The sequence below is a fragment of the Pleurodeles waltl genome, chromosome 10 (genome assembly GCF_031143425.1).
Source record: "Pleurodeles waltl isolate 20211129_DDA chromosome 10, aPleWal1.hap1.20221129, whole genome shotgun sequence".
In the NCBI taxonomy this organism is placed as follows: domain Eukaryota; kingdom Metazoa; phylum Chordata; class Amphibia; order Caudata; family Salamandridae; genus Pleurodeles; species Pleurodeles waltl.
The window spans coordinates 848,693,977-848,721,864 of record NC_090449.1 but is presented as its reverse complement, the minus strand read 5'-3'; the positions used below and the strand labels follow the sequence as shown (position 1 = coordinate 848,721,864).

At 43.4% G+C, this 27,888-nt stretch overlaps 1 protein-coding gene across 1 annotated transcript in view; it reads left to right on the top strand.

The window, feature by feature from the left end:
- The window catches only part of STAM (signal transducing adaptor molecule), a 181,737-nt gene that overhangs the window by 33,898 nt on the left and 119,951 nt on the right, over positions 1-27,888 (top strand). The window contains exons 5-6 of the mRNA XM_069211542.1: positions 9,028-9,174; positions 20,793-20,883. Coding sequence (XP_069067643.1) covers positions 9,028-9,174; positions 20,793-20,883 — 238 coding nt within the window. The remainder of the gene's footprint in view (positions 1-9,027; positions 9,175-20,792; positions 20,884-27,888) is intronic.

The following is a 27,888-nucleotide window of genomic DNA, read 5'->3' as shown; positions in this document are numbered from 1 at the left end:
TGGACCTGCTAACTGATGACCTTGCTCTTTTGTTTTGCAGAGGTAAGCACTTAGGGGGCCATCCTAATGAGTAAATGCAAGGTATATGTTGCCCCTGTTAAGCCCATGACAACTTCTAGCGTGACTATAGACAGCATGCTGGAATGGGCCATGGGAATCTCAAAAGAGATTACTTTGATGGAAAGGATATGGTCTATAGATCTTTGTCCCAGTGGAGAGCTTTCCCCTGAGATCATTATACCTAACTACCTTCTAATAAACCCAAATCCCGCATACCACCTTCCTTGCTCTTCGGCCCTTGTAGTTTCAGATCTGAATAGCGACAGCACGGAAAGGGCCCCTATTATGTTGAGTCTCACCAGTTGTCCCATAGAACAAGAACCAGTAGTGAAAAAGAAAAGATTTATTGCAAAAGTGCGAGCTGGGGTGAAGGAATCTCTTGTGAAACGCCAGGGTAGGTTATCTTCCTGGCATCTTAAACACTGTTGTGATCAGTTGACGCAGACTGAGGCTTTAGAGAGTCAGGCCACGACCAAAATTGATTGTGACTACTTATGTGAAAAATTCTCTGAAATTCTTGACGGGAAACTGTTCTCAATTAAGCAGCAGCTTAGGTGGGCGGAAAGTAATATAGGTGACATTTTTACCAAGTTGTCTAGCATGGAGAACCTTGTGAAAGTTCTGGCAGCATCTAATAATTTTGATATTTGTGGTGGGGCTAGTTTACCACCACGAGCAGCTTCAACGAAGCTCTTGGAAGGTTCAAAGGGCTCTTCTAACAATATCCCCAGACCCTCTTCATTGTCTGCAGCTGTTTCGATATCAGTCCCTCTGAGTGATATTACGCCAAATGTTGGGAGAGTGCAGGATGGCTCCTTTGAGATGGTTAATCCTGCAAATGCAAATAAAGAGGAATTGGATCTACCTCCCGCCTCATGTCCTTTTTTATTGTTGGCTGGTGTTCCTTCTCAGGTTTGTTTCTCAGAACATGTTCTCAGTCTTGAATCATTTTAATGACCTGGACTGACTGGTGCCTCACATCATTGATAATGCTGTGCCCCCCACTCAATTTAGTGACCCAGTCATTACATTCACATCACTCCATAGTCCCCCGAAAGCCTGTGGCTGTGAATGACCCTACGCTGAGGGTATTTAGTTGGAATGTGTCTGGTCTTTCTTCCAAAATTATAGTGGGTCACCTTTATTAAACAATACAATATACTTATGTTTCAGGAAACTTAGTCTGTGCAGGAGCTGTTTGTTGATGGGTTCGAAAGCTATTGTCCTTCAGTCACCCCTTACCGATCAGGACGAGCCTTGGACGGGTTAGCAATATGGGTGGATATAACCTCTTGGGGCTATTCAAGTGTGATTGAAACTAATAGTGATAATTACCAGGTGGTAAGTTTTAGGAGAGGTGTCAGCCTTTATTTAGTTAATTTTTACAATAATGATTTTGGCAATACACTGATCATTACATTTGCAAGTCTATTTGATTTTATTTCTTGCCTGCAAGGTAGTGTTTGGCCTTAATGGGAAACAGGCAGGCTATTGTTTGGCTGGGGATTTCTAATGCCAAGCTCAATACCAATTATAAGTTTGAGAGTACCTCCATGGCCCTTTGTTCTGATTCTCAGGTCATTTTGCATGAAGTGGAAGCTAGGGTGGTGGAACTGCAGGGCTATTAAGCTTCATATGATTTTAACAATGTTATGCATGTAGCCTCGCATGTCACACCCATTGTTGTGTAGCTATTTTAGCCATGTTTCTGAGCATGTTGTTTTAGCCAACTAGGCCTGCAGTTGTGCACTTCAACCTGTTTACATTTTATGCAGCATTGCTTTATTTTTCTAGCAATAGCTTCATCTGCTGTGCTGTCTTATTTTTCTCTATCTTATTGTCCTTTCGATGAGGAAAGCATTGTGTTCTTAGTAGTACATATAGTTCACTTTGTGCTTTTTCCAAGGGTACAGTCACATAGGGTTGCCGACAAACGTGGTATGCTGGCTCTCCAGCATTGAAAGAAAAACACACACTCATACGTGGGGACCATTTCTTAGAATGACACCCTGTAGGAAGTTGGCTCTGTATGCACTATTTCAAAGTAAGGAATAGTATGCACAGAGTCTAAGGGTTCCCCTTAGAGGTAAGATAGTGGCAAAAAGAGATAATACTAATGCTCTATTTTGTGGTAGTGTGGTCGAGCAGTAGGCTTATCAAAGGAGTAGTGTTAAGAATTTGTTGTACATACACAAGCAATAAATGAGGAACACACACTCAGAGACAATTCCAGGCCAATAGGTTTTGTATAGAAAAATATCTTTTCTTAGTTTATTTTAAGAACCACAGGTTCAAGATTTACATGTAATACTTCAAATGAAAGGTATTGCAGGTAGGTACTTTAGGAACTTTGAATTAGCAAAATAGCATATACAGTTTTCACATAAATCACATATAGCTATTTTAAAACTAGACACAGTGCAATTTTCAACAGTTCCTGGGGGGAGTAAGGGTTTGTTAGTTTTTGCAGGTAAGTAAACCACCTACGGGGTTCAAGTTTGGGTCCAAGGTAGCCCACCGTTGGGGGTTCAGAGCAACCCCAAAGTTACCACACCAGCAGCTCAGGGCCAGTCAGGTGCAGAGGTCAAAGTGGTGCCCAAAACGCATAGGCTTCGATGGAGAAGGGGGTGCCCCGGTTCCAGTCTGCCAGCAGGTAAGTACCCTCGTCTTCGGAGGGCAGACCAGGGGGGTTTTGTAGGGCACCGGGGGGGGACACAAGTCCACACAGAAAGTACACCCTCAGCGGCACAGGGGCGGCCGGGTGCAGTGTGCAAACAAGCGTCAGGTTTGTAATTGAAATCAATGGGAGACCAAGGGGTCTCTTCAGCGAGGCAGGCAAGGGGGGGGGGGGCTCCTCGGGGTAGCCACCACCTGGGCAAGGGAGAGGGCCTCCTGGGGGTCACTCCTGAACTGGAATTTGGATCCTTCAGGTCCTGGGGGCTGCGGGTGCAGAGTCTTTACCAGGCGTCGGGATCTGAGGAACAGGCAGTCGCGGTCAGGGGGAGCCTCGGGATTCCCTCTGCAGGCGTCACTGTGGGGGCTCAGGGGGGGGCAACTCTGGCTACTCACGGTCTCGCAGTCGCCGGGGAGTCCTCCCTGAAGTGATTGTTCTCCACAAATCGAGCAGGGGGGGTCGGGTGCAGAGTAGCAAGTCTCACGCTTCCTGCGGGAAACACAAGTTGTTTTAAAGTTGCTCCTTTGTTACAAAGTTGCAGTCTTGGGTGAACAGAGCCGCTGTCCTCAGGAGTTCTTGGTCCTTCTAGAGCAGGGTAGTCCTCTGAGGATTCAGAGGTCGCTGGTCCCTGGGGAAAGCGTCGCTGGAGCAGTGTCTTTAGAAGGGGGGAGACAGGCCGGTATAGCTGGGGCCAAAGCAGTTGATGTCTCCCTCTTCTCTGTAGGGTTTTTCAGCTTAGCAGTCCTCTTCTTCTTGGGTTGCAGGAATCTGAGTTCCTAGGTTCTGGGGAGCCCTTAAATACTAAATATAAGGGCGTGTTTAGGTCTGGGGGGTTAGTAGCCAATGGCTACTAGCCCTGAGGGTGGGTACACCCTCTTTGTGCCTCCTCCCAAGGGGAGGGGGTCACATTCCTATCCCTATTGGGGGAATCCTCCATCTGCAAGATGGAGGATTTCTAAAAGTCAGAGTCACCTCAGCTCAGGTTGCCTTAGGGGCTGTCCTGACTGGCCAGTGACTCCTCCTGGTTTTTCTCATTATCTCCTCCGGCCTTGCCGCCAAAAGTGGGGCCGTGGCCGGAGGGGGCGGGCAATTCCACTAGCTGGAATGCCCTGGGGTGCTGTAACAAAGGGGGAGAGCCTTTAAGGCTCACCGCCAGGTGTTACAGTTCCTGCAGGGGGAGGTGATAAGCATCTCCACCCAGTACAGGCTTTGTTACTAGCCACAGAGTGACAAAGGCACTCTCCCCATGTGGCCAGCAACATGTCTGGAGTGTGGCAGGCTGCTAAAACCAGTCAGCCTACATGGGTAGTCGGTTAAGGTTTCAGGGGGCACCTCTAAGGTGCCCTCTGGGGTGTATGATGCAATAAAATGTACACTGGCATCAGTGTGCATTTATTGTGCTGAGAAGTTTGATACCAAACTTCCCAGTTTTCAGTGTAGCCATTATGGTGCTGTGGAGTTCGTGCATGACAGACTCCCAGACCATATACTCTTATGGCTACCCTGCACTTACAATGTCTAAGGTTTTGCTTAGACACTGTAGGGTCACAGTGCTCATGCACTGGTGCCCTCACCTATGGTATAGTGCACCCTGCCTTAGGGCTGTAAGGCCTGCTAGAGGGGTGACTTATCTATACTGCATAGGCAGTGTGAGGTTGGCATGGGAGTGCCATGTCGACTTACTCGTTTTGTCCTCACCAGCACACACAAGCTGGCAAGCAGTGTGTCTGTGCTGAGGGAGGGGTCCCCAGGGTGGCATAAGATATGCTGCAGCCCTTAGAGACCTTCCTTGGCATCAGGGCCCTTGGTACCAGGGGTACCAGTTACAAGGGACTTACCTGGATGCCAGGGTGTGCCAATTGTGGAAACAAAAGTACAGGTTAGGGAAAGAACACTGGTGCTGGGGCCTGGTTAGCAGGCCTCAGCACACTTTCAAATCAAAACTTAGCATCAGCAAAGGCAAAAAGTTAGGGGGTAACCATGCAAAGGAGGCATTTCCTTACACACCCCTTAGTCCCAGACATGTTAGACAGAGATTCCAGCCAGATGACCAGAACTGTATGACGATTGCTGCAGCCTTCGCTACAGCTACTTGCTTGGACGACTGAGCCATGATCCAGATGGGGACGGTGTCTTTTTAGACCTCAGGCCTTTTCATCAGGTGTGAGGGGTGATGTTCTTTCAGGGGGAAACCCGAAGCGCAGATTAGGCTTAGTAAGCTGTGCTCATATTTAGCATAGGTGAGGGACTATAGATCCGATCCACTCACCTGTTTAGATAGCATGGTAGGACTGTTTTTGTGTTTTACATTTTTAGTCACATGCCTGCTCCTATTGTTTTTTATTATACTCTATATTGCTATGCACCTGTTTTTATCTAAGATGCAGATATTTTAATAAATGCTTATTTAAATATATTCTGCCTCTGTTGTGTCTGCCTGAGTGGGCGTTTGGTAACTGAGAGAAAGGGATGCAATCTGATGTACCATGATTCCCTGGGGAGTCTATCTTACCATGAGCTTGGTTGCCACAATCATCTCGGTCAGAGAAGGGGTGCTGCTAGTTAGCCGGAAACCCTGGATTAGGCAGACAGGCGTCACTTGTTGTGGTATTGTACCCACAACCACGGCCAAATCCAGTAACCTCATTACCCTTATGAGAACCTAGGCGACATAGCGGCACCAATGTTTGGTCAGACATGAAAAATCAGATCCTCCTAATTAACTCTGTCTCACTGAAGGCTAAAGACACCTAAATACTATATACGGAGAAGTCCGTGGTATTGAGGATTTCCTCCTCAGCTAGGTAGGTGGGACCTATCCTGAGTTGTAGGTTGTACAAGCTTGAACCATCAAAGGATTAATCCCCAGGTGTATCTTTATCTCTGAACACTTAAAACCAGTGATATGGCAAACCCTCAACGGGTAGCAATAGCAGTAAATATGAAAGGCCCCCTTACTGCACATTTGTTGGCAAATGGCCTAACGGTCTAGGGAAGTCCAGTTACATTTGTTGTTGAAGCTCAAGCAGCCTATAGGACACAAACATTTTATTCTTGGGTCACCTTTCCAGCAATGGATGGGAACACAAATACATTTCAGAATTATACTCCAGCAAATCCTCCTGCACAATACAGAGCTTATGCATCCCTAGAGGTACCTTTTATCTCATCAAGACCATAATAATTGGCTTGATGGCGCCCTCCCACACAAATTTACCTGTTGGGTTAGGTCCGTTGAGCAATGCAGGCCCAACCTGGCCTTTATTGGCCACATATGCACCACATCCTGACGCAGCAGCAATGGCAGTAACTGATGTCCGCCACTTACATGCAGAAGTCACAACAACATATATTTAGTACAATTTGTTATGCAAATGTTAAACACAAACCCAGCACAAGCTGCTCCAACGCAAGCACATGCAGCAGCACCAGTTATAAATCCTATAACTGTGCATTTGATCATAGGTAAAGTACCCGGCAAATGGGAGGAAACTCCTATTTGGTTAGCTCAAAAAATAAACGCACTGGAAGCAGTCTTTCCCCATATGGGACCGCAGGATAAAAATTTAATTTTGACAACATGCTTGCTTTTTGGGATGGTTCCCACAATTTAAAACCGCATTACATGGGGCACAGAATTTGCTGGTCTCAACACAACCACAGATCGTACACTAACACTCTTCTAGAGGTGCTTAAACAAATTCAAGATGTATACGGGGCAGCCCCTGCCCTAGATTTGGGGATGCAATTAATAGTTAATTTTGCCACTGTATCTTGCACATCCCATTATTTGTGATATAGCAGACAGGACATTGACAAACTACTTTGCAGCCACAGTAGGGTGCTTTTCCTTAGAGTGAGCTAGGAGCAAAGTTTATAGAAGGATGAAAAAGTTCTGGGAATGTCTATACGTTCAACTCTTTAACAGACAATCATGGCTGTTGTGAGGAGAAATGTATTTTCTATGATTGCAATAATGTTTTGAATATCTGTTACCTTACTTGTAATATAAACATTTAAAGGCTTAACATTTTACAGGTCCTCCAGTTAGTAGGTGCAAATTGGCGTCCCTGGTGAAGCTGTAGCTTTCACATAGGAAAAGTCAAAGTATAGATTGTAATCTATACGTAATGACTGTATCAGCCACTGACTCCTTCAAAGACTTATTTTTATATTTAATTAAAAAAAAATCCTATCTAATGGTGAAGCCAGATATTTAATAAATATATTGGAAATGTAACTTTAAGACAATTACATTTATTCTTCCTGCAGCTGCTGGAGGATAATTTGTATTAGCTCTCTGGCAACTGTCCAGCCAATACTTGGCCTGAATTAGATGTGAAAGGTGTGAAAACTTCTTCTAGAGTTTACTGGGTGCAAGAGGTGTATTCTTTCACAGGCAGGAAGACCAGTTTGGGTTTGTTCCAGGAGCTTAATTAACTTCCAGTGGGTAATCCCTGTCATAAGTAAATCTTAGGTGACACCTAGAAAGACCTTAGATTTTGTCCCCCTAATCAGGATGGCACCAAAGCCATAGGGGGGGGAGGGGATTTGGGCTATCCCAGAACAGGTTTTGAGTGGCTACAGAAGAGGGGACTGCTTATTTGCCTTGCTGCATCTGTGGATGGGTACACCAGCTCTGCAAAAAGGGAGAAGAATTTCCCCATCATGTTTTTTGAGATTGAGGGGTACTGTGGGTTTGTTTGCAGTAAGGCACATAGAAACTACTGAAAACGTGAGTAGGGTTTCCTCCAGAAACATTAACCCCATTGGTTAGAGAGTGCCCAGGAGTCACCCGTACCTACTACCTGGTGTCAGGCATAAATGTGTCCTCCTGAGTTACCCTTCTTAGAACCTGCAGAAGAGAGAGAATGAAACCTGCTTTTTGTGACCTTTGAGGAGCCCTGAAGCACTGGACCTGCTTCTTCTTGCATCCCGGGCAAAAAGTGGACTCCAGGAGTCAGTTGGCTGGCCTCCTGGGTGCCCATCTGACCAATGAGAACTAGGCCTAGACTGGACTTTGCTGTTGGCCTCTGCCTGGCAAAATGAGAGTCTCTAAGTGCCCTCTCCCAAAGTCCTGTGGGTCCTAGAAGTGTATTCCTGTGGTTGTGTGGGCACCAGAAGAAAGTCTGCAAACTTTGAAAAACTTTTCCTCCAGACCTTCAGGGAGACCTGTGGGAAAAGGGATACAACTGGTATTTCCGCAGCATCAGATTGAGCTTCAGCTTCGTCCAAGTCAAGCCTTCAGGCATCTCTGGAAACAACAACTAAGTAAAGAAAAAAAGCTTCTGCTGGACCAACCTACTTCAGGTATGTGGCCTTCCATTCCACAATGGCGACTCCAGTTTCAACTGCAGCCATCTTGGGGAGGATTTTGCTGCTCAAAAAGTGACAAAGTCCCTTTTTGCTTTGGCACATAATATTAGTATTGACTTTTTGGCTTCCAGACTTTTACCGGGATAAATCAACTTGTATTCGACCATCGCTCCTCCCCAGTCGGCCTCCAATCGGTCCTCCTCCTCAGTCGACCTCCAATTACTTCTAGGACCCAGTCTTCCATTTCCATTGACTATCATTGGCGCTTTGTCCTTTTTTGTACCATTTTCACTTAAATCTGTAAAAACTCATATCTTCAGTTCCCCTTATTGGATTATTTTCATTTTGATCTTGTGTTAATCATAACATTTGTCTCTTTATTTTAAAAATTGTGTCAGAATTTTATTGTTTTGTTTGACTTTTTTCTACAGTGCATTAATTTCTTAAATACTTTACACATTGCCTTTGATTTGAGCTTGACTGCTTTGTGTCATGTTACCTGGGACTGAGCACATGTTTAAGTTGCATTGCACCTAGCAAGTGGTGTCCTTATCCTTCGAGGTGGATACTTGTCTACCCAAAATACTACCCCATTTTCCTACGAAGTGTGTTCCACATGTTCTCTGCCCCAGCCTACTTTGCATTCAGTCCATTGGTTGTTTTTCCTACCTCTTCAAAATTGTATCCCTGTTCACCTCTCACTATCTGTTAAGTCATGTTCCTCATCCCCTTTTAGCCAGTCAAGAACCACAATAACTATTTATGCAAATTGTGTCTGCCTTCCCAAATAACATGGCATTTGATGCTTGGCACACTTTTTTTTATATTCAATATATAATTTATAACACAACACTAATGCCCTTCTTTGTAGGTCTTTCACTTGTCACTGCATGTGTCAAGCACATTTGTATGGAATTGATAAAGAATTTAACTTTTTGCACGTCTCCTCTTAATATTACATCCTTTTCTTGTCACAGGGCCATCCAAAGGTGTGTGAAAAGCTTAAAGCCCTTATGGTAGAATGGGCAGATGAATTTAAGAGTGATCCACAACTAAGTCTTATTTCTGCTATGATAAAAAATCTGAAGGAGCAAGGTGTTTCGTTCCCAGCCATCGGTTCACAGGTATGTTAAAAAGTATATATGCTCTAGTGACGTAACCTATCCCAGAGCTCGTAAAATCTACTCGACCACTCGCTATGACGACTCATTTTTTTAGCAGGTCGAGCTATTTTTAGGACCAACTCGCCGTTTTTGGCGAGTTGACAAAGAACGGATGTTCTGTTCCGTCAGGAAGTGAAAAAGATGCCTTTAAATCATGTTCTTGTTACACCTGTACAGAGAAAGAGGTCAAAAGTCATTTTTATCTTTTTCTATTTCGACTGCAGAGTTCCAGGATTGTTTAAGGTGACCTGTCTGACCTGCTATAATAATTGTGAATGAAAGTCTAGGTGTGGTTTTCCCAACATACAACATTTAAATAACTAAGTCAACTTGTACAAAATTTAAAAAATACATCTCAGTGGCTAAGAAAGACTATTTTTTGTTCTTCGGTGTGATGAATAGGATGAAAACAAATTAGAACACTTTACTTGGTGATAATGAATATAGGGGGTGCACCACTCCACGACGTACAGCAGTCACAGTAGGCCAGATAATTCCAATGGCTGTAGAAATTATAATAATACGAAGCTTCTCTCAGTTGTCTTCAGATGGTGTTTTATTTCTGACTTAACATGGAATACAAAAGGAAAAAAGCAGCCAACGCGTTTTGCCCCATGCAAATGGGCTTCCTCAGAGCTGCAAATTAACATATAACCATGAGAAAAATAGAAAGATAATATAACAATATCAATATGTCACAGAAACACATGGTATGTATACACAAAGTGCTATTTTACATATTGGTAACTCAACATTATATGATACTAGGTCAGAGGTGTGATGCAAAGTGTCCACTATTAGATTAATGTAAGTCAAAAAGTGAAGTCATACATGGTAAAAAGAACCGCAGAAGGGATCCAGAAAGTGCATCGTGAATTCTATAAAGGTTAGGGAAAATTCCTTGCATAGAATGCGATAGAGCGAATTCATCGTCAAAATTAAGTACACAGAAAATGTTAAGAACAGAGAGTTCCTCCGCCAGGGAAAATATTCATATAGGTGCAAAAGATAATAAATGGTGAAAGTAATGTCAGTAAGTCAAAAAAACACATACCAAAAATGTTTTCCCGATGGCGCAAAGGTGATTGTACAACGTGTAACTAATGCAAGGCATATAGTGAGCCTGGTGGAAAAAAATCGAAAAAATAATAAAGAATATTAAAAACAGAGAATTCCTCCGCCAGGGGAAACAATTCATATAGATACAAAAAATAATAAATGATGTCAGTAAGTCGAAAAACACGTACCAAAATTGTATTCCCGATGAAGCAAAGGTGATTATACACAATGTAACTCACACAAGGCACATATAGAGCCTGGTGGAGAAAAAAATCGAAATAATAATTTACTTAATATGTATTCAGAGAGGCAAAAAACACTCGTAATATAGAAAAAACAAGGATAATGGGACGGTAAATGACTCCCAAAGTGAAGTGACCAAAATATTTAAACCGGCAAAGTGTTGCCCTTACCTGTGTGATATAGTGAAAATGATAATTCAACAGGTAACCAAGAAGCCGGAGGTCACGTCAGTGAGACCGGTATGTATAAAGCGTAACGGGCCCGGCTTTGTGCCGCCCGTTCCGCTGCTCATGTGCGCGCAGGTCGAGGTTATAATGCGGTTTTTAAAGAAAGGAGAAGGTGGACGCCAAAAACCCAGTACTTCCGCCATGACCTGGTAACCGGTTATGGAAAAAGACGCCGGACTGCAATAAGCAGACCTTGTTTTCGTGTACATTGACTACGTTGTGAGAGTGAAAAGAGGACTGCGCTTTGGCGGCCATCTTAAGCAATGCAGGATAGCAATTGAAGTCGATTGTGGTTAAAAAGTGGTTCATGTCCCCAGGCAACGAGCAGATTATTAAAAAAATGTGAAAGAGCAGATATATAAAGAAGAAAAAGGCCAAAAAATGTGCATATGAAAGAAAAGGAGAAGTTAAGAAAGAGTAATTTTCCCACTGTTGGAACGTAATAAGAAAAAATAAATAGAAAAAAATAAAAAATATAAGAAAGGGGCAAAAGAAAATGAAATAAAACGAAAAGAAAATAGAATAAAAGAAGCATGCAGAAACAAATTAGAAGTATAACCATAGAAAAGATATACAACCAACAATCGGATGGTAACATGTAATAAAAAGGGGGAAAAAGGAGTTATCTTTAGAGGCATGTGCTAAGACCTAATGCATATGTCAATAATTTGTTGTACAGAAAATGGAAAAAATTCAAAGATATGACAAAGGTAAAGTACATTGAAAGAACTTACGTAAAGTCTAGAGAAATACCATTTTACGAGCACAAAATATCACAAAAAAATCACAAAAAAGTTGTTAGTGAAGACACAAAGTTTTTTGCGGAGGTCAATGTTTACACCACATACGCTTATTTTGCACAAATTTTAAACGAAGACTGATTTGTAGTAAGAAAATAAACAAATACAGGTTAGAATATGTATCCATCCAAAGATTAACAGGGATTCCCAAAGAAACAACGTTCAGCAAGCAAATGATGTTATGTGAAAATAGTCATCGAGAAGTACATAAAAAGAACTTAACGGACGCAGAGATCCCACAGAGATGTCATACATGAAGTTTACACACAGAGCAATTGGTTATACTGAAAACATATATAAACGAGTACTGAGTACAAATGGGCCTCATATGAAGTAATGGAATTCGTGATCTGTATTATGTCCCAATTCTACTTCTCGTAGTCGGCATAGCCAAGCTGCCTTCCTTTTGCGTAGTTGTAATTCCCTGTTCCCTCCCCTGGGATGTTGTGGGATGTAATCAATCCCTTGGAACCAAATCGAACCATCGTGGGGGTGAACCGACGCAATGTGTAATGACAGTGGATATCTACTGTCATTATTTCTGATGGCACGCACATGTTCCTGCATTCTGAGATTAAGAGATCTTATAGTCCTGCCCCCATATATTTTCTTACACGAACATCCTAAAACATAAATCACAAATTTACTGTTACAGTTGATGAAACTTTTAATAGTATATCTCCCAGTATTGTTGTAACAAAAAGTTTTTGTTTGGTCCAGTCCAAAAGCACACATATTGCATTCACGACAAGTATAGAAACCCAAGGGTTTTTTGGGGAGCCATGTAATTGTGTTAGGTTCAGGGACATAGCTGGGGCACAGATGGTCCCTAAGAGTCTTTCCTCTCCGATAAGTAATCTTGGGAATTTTAGGGAGGAGCCCTCTAGGTCCAGGTAAACCAATTAACAAGTGCCAATGTCGTTTAAGTATTTTGTAAATGCCCTGACTGTGGACTGTATATCTAGTGACAAAAGACAAGTGCTCAGTACTTTTCTTGTTACAACGAGATATGGGGGTCAAAGTATTGTTTCTTGGTGTGTTCCTAATGCGTTGTTCTGCTTTAGAGAGGGTCATGGGATCGTAACCTCTCTTGGTGAATCTCTGTTTGACAAATCCGATGTGTTCCCAAAACTTATCATCAGTACTACAATTACGTCGTACACGTGTCATCTCGCCGAAGGGGATATTGTTGATTACAGAGGATGGATGTGCACTAGTCGCGTGAAGGAGGCTATTGCAAGAGGTGGATTTTCTATACAAAACACTTTGTACAGAGTTATGTTGTATGAAAAATCTTATGTCCAGAAAGTCAATAGAAACCTTGCTATATTGAAAACTAAGTTTGACATTATAGGGGTTATCATTGAGGAAGGCATGATACTGGGTAAGGTGTTCAATGGACCCATTCCATATCAAAATGATATCATCAATGTACCTCCCCCAAAATACAATGAATTCAGTACAGGGGGAGGCATGTTTTCCCCAAGCATGAACTTTCTCAAACCATCCCATAAAAAGACAGGCGTAGGACGGGGCGAATTTAGAACCCATTGCCGTCCCCTGTATTTGTTGGAACCATTTGGTATTATGTAGGAAATAAATCCTTGATAAAATTAGATCAATCATTTCTAAAAGCATCTGATTGTTGGAAAAGTGATCGGCAGTGTGAGTATTGAGATAGGAAGTAACCGCCAATATGCCAAACGATTTCTGAATACACGTGTAACGGCTGTTCACGTCCATGGTGACGAACAGAAGATCATCAGTCCACGGGAAGTCCTCAAATTTGTTAAGGATGTCTTTACTGTCCTGAATGAATGAAGGTAAATTGGAAACACATTTTTGTAAAAAGAAATCCACAAATTCCGAAAGTTTCTCTGTGGGAGAGTCGATCCCTGATATTATGGGTCTCCCTGGAGGGAATGTGCCTGCTTTATGTATTTTCGGAAGGATATATATGCAGGGATATCTTGGGTATTTTACTAATAGATAATTGTATTCGTGATCAGAAAGTAAACCCAGTTCGTGCCATCCCCACAGTTTATTGTTAATGTACTCTGTCAGTGCGTGGATCGGATTGCCAGTGAGACATGTATAACCTGCAGTATCAGCCAACTGTCTGTCTATTTCTTGCATATAGTCACACTTGTTCATTATGACTACGTTCCCGCCTTTTTCGGCCTCACGAATTACAATGGATTGATCATTTTTGAGGCCGATACAGGCTTTGCGTTCTGAGGAGGACAAGTTATCTTTTTGCTGCCAGTTGATTTTAAAAGTACTGAGAAATTTAGATAAATCAGATGAGACCTTCATCGAAAATAAGTCAATTTTACTGTGTGTATTAGAAGGTATGAATTTAGACCGTAATTTGAGGCCACTGGTGGTATTAAGATCCTCCTTAATTTCTAAATCAGTTCTGATGTCCTCAATACTAGTTTCACCATCATCCTGCAAAAGCATCAGAAGTTGTATACCATATAGGTCTGATACTGATTCAGCTGGTGTGTCCGTGCTCACACTTGTGTGATCCGCGGACTGGGGTATGGGGATATCACCACTTGATATCCCTCCATGACGGGAGGAAAAGAAGCTCTTCAATTTAGCCCCTTTGGCTCTTCTTTGCAGCAGGGGCCTGGGTGGAGTTGCACACCAACTTTTTCAAATAACTATTGTTTTTCACTGGGTATATATTGGGATTGATGCGTGTTCTTTAGGCCTGCTGCATCCTGTTCTTATACTTTACTTGGTGATGTGCACATGATAAATATGAGTCCTGAAACCGAGTTTTCATAGAGTATTAATATACTACATCGTTTTATCCGTAAAGCTGCAAGTTAGTGGGAAGTTTTATGGACATTTGTTGGAAATTTACAGTCTGTAAATAAAAGTGTGCTACCACATTGTGCTTTAATAAAATATTTATTGAAAGTGAGTGTTTAACAAACTTGTAAATACTTCTGCCCTGGAGGCAATGCTAATAACAAACTAAGGCAAGTCACGGATCATGTATACGTTATTTGTGAGCTAGATTCCTATTATACATGGAGCAAACATTTAGTGCCAGATTTACAATGTTTTGGCGAAAGGGCAGCGCCACAGGCCTTCTTGCTGCCCTGCATCAAAATAAAAGGGCAGGAATGTGCTGTATATGCACGAAGTATGGTGCATTCCTGTCCTTTTGCCCTGCACTGGCACACAAATTGGTGCTGTGCGCCAACACAGGCATCTCTGCACCATGGTGCAAGGATGCCTGTGTTGTGGGGATGATTTTTGTGTGCAGGAAGTGGCACCTCCTAGCACAAAAACAATCCCAAGAGGAGTTTTCCTCTTTCTCTCACGGAAAGAGGAAAAAACGGGGAAAAATAAAGATGTTTCTCCCAGTTGCGTCACTTCTACCCCACCCCTGGAGTGGCATAGGGTTTTGACGCATTCCCAGGTTTACAAAACCTTTTAAATCTGAGAATGTGTCAAAATCCATGGGTGTTGCTTGGGAACACCCACACAACACCCATGGAAAGCTTACCCAACGCAAAGTAAGGCAACACAGCGACTTGCGCTACATTACATTACTCCATATCCACAAGGCCATAGAAAGCCACTCATTGGTGGCCTTGTAGATATGGGTCCAGCAGCCTATGCCCCCAGTGAATCAAAAAAAGTGACACATTTGTGGCGAAGGCTGACTATAAATCTGGGCCTTAGTCTGTTTAACCAAACAAACAACTTTTTTTGTTCAGCAGAAATGCTGAACTCCCATATTTGAAGGTACACTCATGAGAATGAAGGAAAAGGCAACTCTGTCAAATAAAATATTTGCGTAGGATAACACAATTTGAGACCCGTTTATGGGTCAGGTACATTATAGTTAGGTCAAGTAGATTATTCAAGTTACTTGACCTGCAGGTCTAGTAAGTTTTATGAGGTTTTTGAGCCCTGTATCCCAACTTTTGCCTAGAAGACCTTTTGGAACTTACTATCTTGCTTACTTTTCAGAAATGTTTTTGTTGTCTGTGCTTTATGGCATCTCCATTATATTTGTAAACACTATACAAGCTCTATTCAGGATCCCACCTTTCTAATTCAAGAAGGGGATATATTTCTTCACCATAATCGGCAAATGCCTATGTAAATTTTAACATTTCCTTCTCAATTTTTACAAAAATGAATCCAATATGTTAAAAACCTGGAATAGTATCTAATTTGGTGCAAACACTACATTCATGCAGGATCAGTGCAGCAATGAAGGTAATTGTTTTGCCTTTTCCAGATGATTGCTTTCTCCTTTACTTTTTCCTGTTGTCCAGATGCTCTCTCCTGTCATACAATTATTTCCAAAGGGCCCCAATTCCGAAAGGAAGATTATTTCTGGTGTTTCTTTCTAGTGGAAGTGCTTTTTTCTCAGGAAAAAGTTTAAGCTTCCTCAGAAGTGACAAAATCAAATAGGGATTCTGTGAAAAGCCATTTCTGTTCTTTTCTTTCTTCTGTGTGACTTTGCTTGTTTGGATCTGGGTTAGTGACCTTACTGGACCGTAATGGCGACAAGTCCTACCTTTGTCAAAGTCTGTGCTACTCCACCAACTTACATCTATCTATGCACCCTGATTTTCTTTGAAGAGTTTTGTAGTTGTGGCTGCAATTGAGTTAGCATGGAGGCTGCCTCAGCTTTGAAGTTATTTTGCAATTGGTGGTATCTTGACATTAGAGGTGCCTCAACTCTAGATGTTTTTCAGTGTTAACAACGTTCGGTGCTGACAACTTTCTTGCCTCTGATAACTTCTTACCACTTATTGCCATATATAGTGTCGGTCATGCCAAATTGCTCTTGAGTTTACAGCTTTGGGTCAAACACTTGGTTGCTGGGGGTGCAGAGTTTAGTTCAGCAATCTGGGTCCCTTGTTGGTAGCCTATATGAGCAAAGAGACTGCCTTAATTTGGTCCATTAGCTTCTGATGGTCTTGTGTTTATGGGGGAATATCCCTCTCTGCTGGGTTCTTGTGTACCAGTCCATCTTTCCTACAACCTCTTAGCCATTTCAAGAAGACAACTCCGGTATTTCTTTTGCCTCTAAGGAATTTGAGACTGTTGTCTGCCCCTTTCTTTGTGGTTAAGGTGCTAGATTGCTTCACTCAACCCCTCCACTCTAGGAATAAATACCAAACAAGTAAAAGATAATGTTGCCTCACCTAACTCTTACCATACCAAGTGTCAAACTGAAATATCAGTAACAATTACTGTGGTCTCCAAACATAAACAACTGTTGGTTATGTGTTACCTAAGTCAGCATGCTAAGATCTCTGCATCATGGCAGCCTTTTTGTGCCTTTTTTCCCCTACTTCCCCATGCATGCGTGTTTAGACAAACTACTGGGGCCAGCATGTTGGAGAAAATAGCACTCTTATCACACTAACTAATAAGGACCGTGCCAAATTTGGTAAGCAGTTTGTAAAACATTTGCAAGAACAGAATACCAAATCATTATGATAAAGTGAGTGTAGTTTCCACATTACCATGTGTTAAGATTAGTTCTTACAGGTTCAAAGTCCCTAATCTTTTATGTATTGCCAGCTTTGCATTTTGGTTTCCTGAGCTGTTAGGAAACGGAACACTGCCTTCATCCACCAAAGTCTGCATCAACCTAATCTTTTTGTGTCCTCTTTTTCTCCCCTTGTTCCCTTCCCTGAAAGGCAGAGTTGGGTTTCTTTCTCACTCTAATTGTGTATGGTCCATCACAGCAAATTATTATCATGTTCATATTGCTTCCCACAAAATTCCACTCAGTCAGGAATTACCTTATTTGTTGTAGAATCTGTTTCGCCCTTCCTCTAACGTATTGGAGAATTTGAGTGGTCCTTCTAGATTCTGCTAGCCTTGTAGCAGTAGAATTAAAGGCAGAGTTAATTTGCTGCCTCTTCGCCAAGTAATGTACTTCTGTTCCCAGAATGTATTAAAAAAAATAATAATTCTACCTTGGAACAATGAGCCTGCCAGGAAATGTTCATGTGAAACTGCAGTCAGCTAAAAAAGGTATGGTTAATTCAAAATCTTGGATCCTGTCTGTAGCCATCTTGTTGATTTTGCCTGTTTTCTGTCATACAATTAAGTATGCAGTTTATGTCCATACACATGCCATTTTGCACTTGTTTTGTGCCTACAACATAGAGCTAAGTTCTTGTGTGGAGTATTAGTGGCCATGTATAATAGTGGGGTATGGTCTGATTTTGCTGCTTGGGTTTTCACTTCCTGCTCTGAGAGATCCAACAACAAGTAGAAAAATGGTCCTTGCTGCCTCTTTTCTGCATGAGCTACCTAGAGTGAGCTCAGCTGCCAAGTGTCCCACCTGTTGGCTTGACTCACGAGTATCTTTTTTCTAACTGCCTTTTCTGTGCAGGTGACAATTTGCAGAACTCATCCACTTCCTTCACATATTTGGAGTTCATTAAATTCCTTGGGGTCAAGGATGCCTCCTAGTTCCTTAGTTTAACTTTCTTGTACTTTCCTAATGTCAGGATATGGGATGCTGTATCTCTGTAGGAAAGAGCCTCCTTTTCACATGGTTGCCCCCCTGCTTTTTGCCTGGTAGATTGTGTGATCTCGACTGAAAATGCACTAGGGTCCTGCTAACCAGGTCCCCAGTGCCAGAGCTCTTTCCCAGAACTGCCCAGTTGTTTTCCTAATTGGCAAAACCTTTAGCACCCGCTGTAAGTCCCTAGTAAATGGTACTCCTGGTGCCTAGGGTACTAAAGAAGGTCCCTAAGGGCTTTAGTATGAGTTGTGCCACCCTAAGGTACCCCTCACTAAACACATGACAGGCAGCTATTGCAGGCTGCATGTCTTGGTGCAGACAAAAGTGAGAACACAACATGGCACACAGCCTATGTGCCGTGTCTCCCAACACTGCATACAACATATGCAAATCACCCATCTAGCAGGCCTTATAGCCCGAAGGCAGGGTGCATTATATTACATGTGAGGGCATATCTGCACAAACAGATATGCCCATGATATCTCTTTGTTAATTCTCAGACATAGTAAGTGACCAGGGAAGCCATTTTAAATACATGTGCTGGACATTGGGCAATACAAGTTCCCCAACTATATGATGGCTTTACTGAAGATAGAGATGTTTGGTATTAAATATCTGGTATTGATGAAACCACACTGATGCAGTGTTGGAATTACCAATACATGCACCCCGGAAAACTTGCCAGCCTTTGGCGTGCTCACTGACTGGTTTCTGCCCGCCTTCCACCCAAGCCATCATTCTGGCCATCTAGGGTGCCTTCTGCTGTCAGGAGGCCCAGAACTAAAGCCTGTCCGGGTAGAGGGTGTAACACCCCCCTGCCCCAGGATAACCTGCTGATTAACCTGCTTAAGGCGACCAGCCTCAAAGGGCTGCTGCCTTTGAAATGCAAATCTTGCTCCCCTCACAGGAGAGGAAGCCCCAACCCTTCTGTCCAGTGTCCATTTGGCACCTGGACAGGTGGGAAAATTAGCTAGTCAGGTAGGCTTGCCACCTCCAGGCTAGAACCACCCCTAAGGTGGGCTACCTCGAGGTGGACACAATTTTTCAGAGGTAGCCATCTTTGAGATGTCATAACTAAGTAAAGTCACCTCACCCTGCAGTTGCGACTCCAGAAACCTGAGAGGACTGCCTGTCTTTGAAAAAGACTCAAAACCTCCCTTGAACAGCGGACCTGTTCTCCAGCAAACTCCAAGAAAAGGGACTCTGAAGCCTCTGGAACCACCAAAATCCGACAACTGAAGTCACCACTGCATCCTATGTATCTGACCGGAGATGAAGTGTACCATTGGTGTCCACAAGGTTCCCCAGCCCTTTGGAGTCTGAGTCCATCATGGTTTCACCCCTCCTGGACTTCCCGACGATACCTGCAGCCTCTGCACGCGCCACCCCAACTTTACTGTGACCATTCCGGTCAGAAAAACCCAACTCCTAAGGACACCTCTGCACCCGTTGCCCCTGAGCTGTGGTGAAGAGGCACAAGCGTCGTAAGACCTGAGCCCCACTGTTCGTTCAGCCCGACTGGCCTCCTGGCCAGAGCCTGCATCTTCCTTGCGCACTGACCGATCCCCCATAGGAATGCATTGAGCCCCCAATACTCTGCACCCGGCTGCCCCTGTGCTGCTGAGAGTGTACTGTGGGTGCTGCCTTGCACCTTGCCCCCTACTCACCTTACTCCTGGAGATTGGTCCCATAAGTCGCCGTACTCTACCTGTTTACAGAACTTGTTTTTCCTCCCATATGATAACATTGCAGAACTGAGACATTTTTTATTTTTTAAAGTGAAAAGAATTCCTATTTAAAAATGTACTTACCTGAACAATTTTTCTCTGATGCCTAAACATATATATACTTTCTATTTTTATATATTGGTGTGGATCTCCTTCTTGAGTCGTGTGTCTTATTTATTGACTATTGTGTGTATTTGTAGATGTCTTGCACTCCTCTGTTAAGCCTAAGTCTGCTCGACCACACTACTCCTAAATAGAGCACTTTGGGTTTGCATAGCAAGCCCTTTCCACTCACTGGGGAACCTCTGGATCCTTCACACAGTAGTCGCATATGGCATAAGGGGTCAGCTTCCTACACTCACCCACAGTCTGGAGAGGCGGTGATAGCTTTTACACCTCTTAGGTCCGCTAATCTTTTTCAAATTTGGGTCACCTTGGGACTGCTAGGTTCCTCCAGGTGCAACTTCAATAGGAATTTGTGGACATGATCATAATTAATCCGATTCATAATGCAGGGAACGTATTGTCTCTGTTAATTGCTACACTGAGCCATCAGTAAGCTTCTAATTTAATTTTGAAATTTACAAACTCATGTTTCTGTAGAAAGCCATGGTGAGCATTAGTATGCTGAATTGTAGATTAATGAAACGTATACAAATCTGAAAGGACACTTGAAAAATCTGCTCCTATCCATTGCATTCTATAGCAATATAGGTGAAAACAATAATTGAGAAGACAATGTAACTTTTGTGTCCTAATGCACCCGATTTGCTTGAGATATTGACAAATGGTTACTAAAATAGAGTATACTTTTTACGTATATTTATATATGTGTGTGTGTGTGTGTGTGTGTGTGTGTGTGTGTGTGTGTGTATACCCATTGTTTCTCACAAAGCTACAAAGATGCTAATTTTATAATTTATTTATTTTTGGTTTCATATAAAGACACATTTAATTTTACCTTTTTTTGTTTTTTTTTTACATATTTCTCATCAAGGCTGCAGATCAAGCAAAAGCAAGTCCAGCACTTGTTGCCAAGGATCCTGGCACAGTAGTAAGCAAAAAAGAAGAGGAAGACCTTGCAAAAGGCAAGTGCCATTGCTTGTCTTAAAAGAGTGGATTATTTTAATGTTTGTCATACAATGGTTAAAGCAGTTTCTTCCTAACGCTACCTACACTCAAAACAATATGAAATGTTTTAATATATTCTCCGGGTACCCTTACATATTTGTAAAATCTTGTTTTGCTGTTGCCTAAACCACTCAGCTTTTGATCACTGATCTTTATGGCACTTATAACACAATATCTGATAGAGACTTCTAGGTGCAGATACCTTACCTTTGAATTTCTGACGTGTCAGACTGGATCCCAAAACATTTGTGTGAGCAGTACCCCTGCGTGCCATTGGTGGGCTTTGTTCAGTTCTGCGGGGGGCCGTTGGTTCTGTTGGCACCAGAAGTGACATCGCAGTCACCTATATAGGTGCCACCCAGGTCCGCCGATGTCAGTTCTTTAGCGCGCTAATCTGTCTGTTTTTGACAGGGTTTTAAAAAACTTTTTGTTGACTATTTTTGTAGTGTGTCAAACGAATGTCTTCTAGGAAGGCAGGTTTTAAGCTATGTGGTGCCTAACACAGAGCCATGTTGGCTTTGGAACCCCATCTGGTCTATTTATGGTGTCTTGAGCATGACCATGACTCGAATACGTGCTCGGACTGCCACACCATGGCGCTGAAAGCTTTGAGGGAGTGGTCCCTAAAGCTGCTTGTCGATGGCAGCTAGGACGACTCCTAGGAGATCTTTGTCCCAGTCAAGAAGAAGGTCGCAGTACCGCTCCGGGAGCCCCAAGAGCCAAGGCACAAGACGAAGAAGAAGGAGAAGTCTAAGCAGACTTTGACTTTGCCTCGGCTAATGCAACGACCCATGCTCAATTAAGAGACTTCTACAAGGCCATACGCCTTTTGTTTGAGCAGGCCTTCCCCTTTGGAGTGCCTTCGGGCCCTGCGGGGTCAGAGGAGGTCCCATCAGGTTCTGCGCCGACAGGTCCGGCCTCTGCTCCGATGAGTTGATATAATTTGATCATTAACTTGAACACCAGTGAAAATCCATCCATAATAAGCCTTACATCTTTGCTGACAAGTTTTGAGATGCTGTGCATACATGTAATCATGTTCTCAGTTGATCAAGTACATACATCTTCATTAAGAGCAAATCCACTACATCAGTGAAGATGGCCATCCAACTGCTCAACAATAGTAGGCTCAAAATGAACTCTTAACATTCAGGAACCGGATGGAGTTTGAGGAGGAGCCGAGTGTACCCCTTTGTAGTAATTATTTTGTTTTAGGTATATATTAAGCAAGCAACACACCCGTACCCTGAAGTTTCTTAGCACTGTAGAGAAACCTGCTAGCACTCTGCATACCAGTTGCCATGTTAATAAAACATGTGACCAGAAACAGCCATGTTTTAGAAATTTCAGTGTCCTTAGATTCATTGCGAGAGCATTCCAGTAGACAACAGCCACCACTGAGAATGCCCTGCCTCCAACCATCTTTCCTCGGAATTTAGGTACTGTTAATAGTTTTGCTTCCCTGATATGAGTTAGAGGGAGGGACAGTAGTAGCTGAATGTCAATTGCAGCGGTAAGGGGTGTATTCTGTGGCTAGGCATATCTTTTTAAAACTAATGCAGTGTTTCACTGGAAGCCAATTAATGGTTGAGGGAGCAGCCGATATGCAGTCACTATGTTAAAGACCCAATGTAGTCCTAGCAGCGGAGATCTGGATTAATTAAGTGGACATATAAAACTATGATCAATAGAATTGCAGTAATCAAGCTTAAATGATGTAAATACGTTCCATATCTCGAATTTCTGAGGTAAAGTAAATAGATGACAATGAGTTTCCAGAAATACAATAGCAAAAGATAGTATTTCACCTCCTTATAGATTTAATCTGGTAAAGTTATCAGAATGTCATATTTTAATGCTTAGATTTTTAACAATGGGAACTGGTGAAAGTATAGGATAATAGGACATAAAATCACCTTGTCCACATTTAATTTACAATGGTTCATACTCAGCTAGTGGTATACCTTGGTTAGACAGCGTTATAGCTGGTTAGTGTGCTTCCTCAGAAAATTCCAAACACTTCAACCAAATAGCCTGGGGAGGAGAGCTGGACACATAGGAATTAAATCCATTAACAAGTTAGCTATTGTAGGACCAGTAGGCCCAGTCAACTTAGTCTTCAAAGTAGAACTGATTGGTTTATAGTGTTAAACGCTTCTGATAGATCAAATAAAATCAGAACAACCGAGCTATTGGAGTCAGCAACATGTTGCAAATCGACCTGTACACAGTACAGTTAATTACGTGCTTTGGCCTGATCGAAAGCCCATCTGAGAGGAGTGTAAAAGATGGATTCTCTCTGCAAAACTTGTGGATTGTGGATAAACGACTTTCTCTTACACCTTTGTAAAGCAAGGAATGATAGTTACTTAGCTTATCTTCATTTAGAGAACGTTTTTCATAAAGTGGATGCATAGAAACTTCTTTCGGAAATTCAGGAACCCCCCCAGATATTAGAAGAATTTTCTGTTGTGTGAGAACAGCCTGGATCAGACAGTATCAGATTGTTATATAATAAAGGAGGTAGAGAGACCAGCTTATGTCACTAGGACAGTAGGTTGGGCACACGCCTCAGTGCTTGAAAAATGGATGTATCTCTTTTATTAGGGAATCTACTAAAAGTGTTTTATTTTCTCATATTTGTGGCAGGCAGGATTGTTGAACAGTTTTTCCCTTAAACTCATTCACAAGAAAAAGGTACTTTACTCCAAAGTGGTCTGATCATGGGACTGGCTACAGGCAAAAAGCTTGACATTATTGATTTTTGGAACAAATAATATTCAAAGTGTGGCCTTTGTTATGAGACAGAAGAAGTAGATTAAGTTTTAGCTCAAGAGACAAGTAGGCCCAAATATTTCATTTTTGATGCCCTTGTGGTTGTATCGAAAAGATTATTTCTGATAGATACTTTTAACCACAGGTTCCTCGCCTTGTGAATAATTCCCAGGCATCAGACTTGATCCAGAAACTTTCAGAGCAGTTACCCTGTGTGCCGCTATGTGGCATTGTGCAGCTGTGCACAGACGTTGTCCTATTCTGGAAGGGACAAGTGGAACCACATAGGACTGCCACCATTGTAAGCTGGCCAATGTCCTTGACCAGACATTTCATCAACATTTAACCACAATGCAAGGAAATGTCACCTCCTAAAACCCCACTGTTTAAGCTGTGCCTGGACTGTCACAAGCAAATGCCTGTTTTGGACCCACAAAAAGTCTGTTTGTTGTGCCTGATGTCGTACCACAAATCAAAGGCCTGTGACAACAGCGGTGCCCAGATGATCCTGAAAGCTATATGAAAATGTGAAGCCAAACTCTTATGTCACCAAACACAGGAAGACTCCGCTCTGTGACCAGTTGATGTCAAAAGGAAGGTCTGGTTCCCCCCCTCCCAAAGTTGTTCATGCGCCAGATTCTCATCATGGTCGAAGTCTTTGGGTAAGTCGAAGAAGAAACAACAAATTTAAGTAGAAAACAGCCTCTTCTTGCTACTCGTGTACTCTGAAGAGTGAACTAGGTCGAGACTGTGCTCCTGGTCTTGCTCCAGAGCTCCATAGGAGCCGGTTACATCTCTGATTCTGATGCACCCTGGATTTCCTGGTCCACCGGTGACATCTCAACAAGTAAAAGCCTTCAGGAGGCGGCACTGCAGATATTTGGCACTCTTCCACCTTCCTTTGGTCATTGTTGTACTCCAAGGAACCACAGTGGCTTCCAGTAGAACTTTCTCCAGTGGGTCTGCTTTCGGCAGTGTCTGTGCCCATTTGATCCACATCGAGTTAAGCACCGACTCTGGTTCCCATCTCTGCCGTCTTTCCTTGCACTGTTCCCAAACGTAGGGATGCAGATGCCATGGAGGCTGCCCAATAGTGCTGTCCAAATCCAAACTGAAACTGTCACGATCTTAACTCAAGTTGCGACCTGCGTGTGCAACCTCTTATCACCTGGTAGGTCTCAGACTTTCCATAATCTATTTGGAATGGATTCTGAAACAACTGTTATTGTGGAACATAATTGTCCCAGTCATCATAAGATGCAAGCCTGATGTCTTCCCCTGGTCCTGCTACAGAGGAAATCACCTCTTTCACTGTTATGTTGTGAAGGGCAGATGACGTATTAAACCTCCAATTGCCTACTGCGGAAGTGAAAACCAATGTACTGACCATTTTGCAACCTGTCCAGGCTCCCCTAAAGCCACTGTTACGAGTTAACGAGGTACTTACTGACACCCTTTTGGGCACCTAGGCGAAGCCTTCTTGTCGGCTGCCCGTTAATAGGCAGGCTGCCTTTCGCCATCGCCCTGTGCTGACACCCCTGCTTTTCTAATGTATCACATTCTGAAGAGTGTGATATGCCCAGGGTCCATCAGCAGGGTAATCAGAATGCTTTTCCTAACACTCCCCCAACAGCCAGTCCAAATGAATGGAGACGATTAGTAAAAATATGTTTGTGGCATGTGTGGCTGTAAATACATATGCCTTGCATACTCCTGCCATGTAGTTTTGGGCTCAGATGTTTGCAACATGTGTTTCTTTGAAGAAGCCTTCAAGTCACAAGCTAAAGTGACCCCACCTATTAGTGGAAATGCACATGGACATCATCTCCATTGTTAGTTTCCCAAATCCCCCCCCCAACCCACTGTCGGGTTCCGATGTGTCACTAAGCTTCGGGTTGACTCCTCGTGATGTAGTCTTTGGCCCATTCAGATCCTCTAGACCAGTCTATATTGTACAATCAGCTTGTTCTCTTAGTTACCATTTGCCATTTCTCGTCCGGTTCGATGATGGAAGGCAGCTGTAACTCCAATACAGAAACCCACATGGGGTAACCCTCCGAAGATGGCTACCCTGAGTAGGATCTCCCTTCATCCTTCTCAACCCTGCACCAAATCGAGGTGGAGCACCACTCACTAAGGAGTCAGGCATTAAGCCCCAAAGCCAGATATCTTCTTAGGGTCCACAACAGCCTGAATGCTATGGTTGACACAACACCATGCTTGGGACCCGGAACCGAGGTAGCTCTCAGCACCAAAGCAAATCCTGTAGCCCCTGACTCCGTCTACACCCTTGGCGCCAGCATCAAAGACCCCTTCAAAGCCCTCATTGTATCCACAACTCTCAGCGACAGCAGCACCCAGGCACTGTTTGGTGCTGAAACATTAGGCAACCAGGGATCCTTCTTCCGTTGTCTTTGAGGAGCAGGAACAACCCATCCTCGAGAGGCTGTAGGAGGAACTTGAAGCCAAGGACACTATTCCACAGAAGCTCACCTGCGAGGAAGCCCTCGACCTGCAACCAGAGCTGGTGCTTAAGATGAAGAGGAGACACAACAAGGCTAGAAAACCACCACCTTTGCCTCCCCCGCACTCTCTTTTCCACAACTTCACTGCCTCTTGAACATCTGCCTCTCTCACCACAGGGGTCTCTACATTTTGAGTTTGAGGGACACAGATGACACTCGTGACTGTTGCAAAATTTAGCCTCCAGGGGATATAGACCCTGATCTGTATCCTGCACAGCCATCACCACATGACAACGCCACCTCTTATTCACAGGGCGGCCACCTGTAATAATGTAGAGATGCAAGAGTTCCCGGAGGAAGATGAACTCCTCGTGGAGATGCTCTCATCAGCCCAACTCCTACATGCAGTATCTGTCCATGCTCAAATGCAGGCTTAAGCCCACTCCAGATGTTTTAAAGAAATCGGTCAAGGCCAGGCTTAAGTACAAGGCATCCCCCCACAGACCCTGTGTACATCAGTGGACCGCTACCATCAGATGCCCTTGTGGTTAATATTGCTAGTAAGCGTGTAAACAATTGGGGCATAGGTGATACACCTCTAACAGACAAGTAAAGCAAAAAGATCAACACAGCTGGTAGGCACGTCGTTGCACAATCTGCAATGCATTGGCGCTTCACCAGCATGGTCAGCCTGCTCTCTTGTTATGACACAGCACACTGGAATGAAATGGATGAGCTCTTTCAACACCTCCCGGATTTGCACCGCGAGTGAGGCCACAACCACGTTTCCAAGGCCAAACTAATCTCCAAAACCACCATCCGGTCAGCCCTCAATACTGCTGACACTGCAGTGCTTGGTACCAACTCCAGTTTCCTCATATGTCGTAATGCCTCACTGTATGTCTCTGGCTTCAAGATAGAGGTACAGCAGCATCTGCTCAACCTGCTCTTCGATGGGAAGCACTTTGGACCGCTCAAAGGAGCTTTAGAAGCTGTGCTGTTACACCAGCAAGGCAAAGGGGTATAGTCCCTCTGCTTCCTTATTCCCAAGAAGGATGGATCCCTCAGGTCTATACTCAACCTCAGGCCCCTAAACATTCACATCTTGGCCAAAAATGTTCACATGGTAACCCTCCAGGATGTCAACTGCTTTAGCAAGGTGCCTTCATGCCCATGCTAGACCTGAAGGATGCCTCCTGATTCACTTTGCTCACTGTCAGTTCCTGTGGTTCAATGTAAGTGGTCAGCAGTATCAGATCAAAGTGCTGCCTTTTGGGGTTGTCACTGTCCCCGGGGTGTTCACCAAATGTCTTGCAGTCATGGCCGCACACTGCAGGTGCCCCAGTGTCAGTCTTGCCTTACCTGGAAGACTAGATGATCAAGACCACAACCCAGCACCAGTGCTTGGCTCACACCCCAGCCAGAATAGACCTGCTTCACAGTCTAGGGTTCACCATCAGTACCACAAAATCCCAATTCTAGCCCGTTCAAACCCAACACTTCCTAAGGGTGGCCCTCAATTCTGTGGTAACGAAAGCCTTCCCCAGTCCAGTTCAAGTCTTCCCCTCTCATTCAGCTAGATTGCCAGGTAACAATCAGAGCAGCCATTCATCTCCTTGGCATGATGGCCTTTTGCGCTTTACCTCACACCAGGTTACATATGTGTTCATTGCAGAAGTTCCTTGCAGCAAAGTGATCACAAGTGGAGGGTCACTGCAAGGA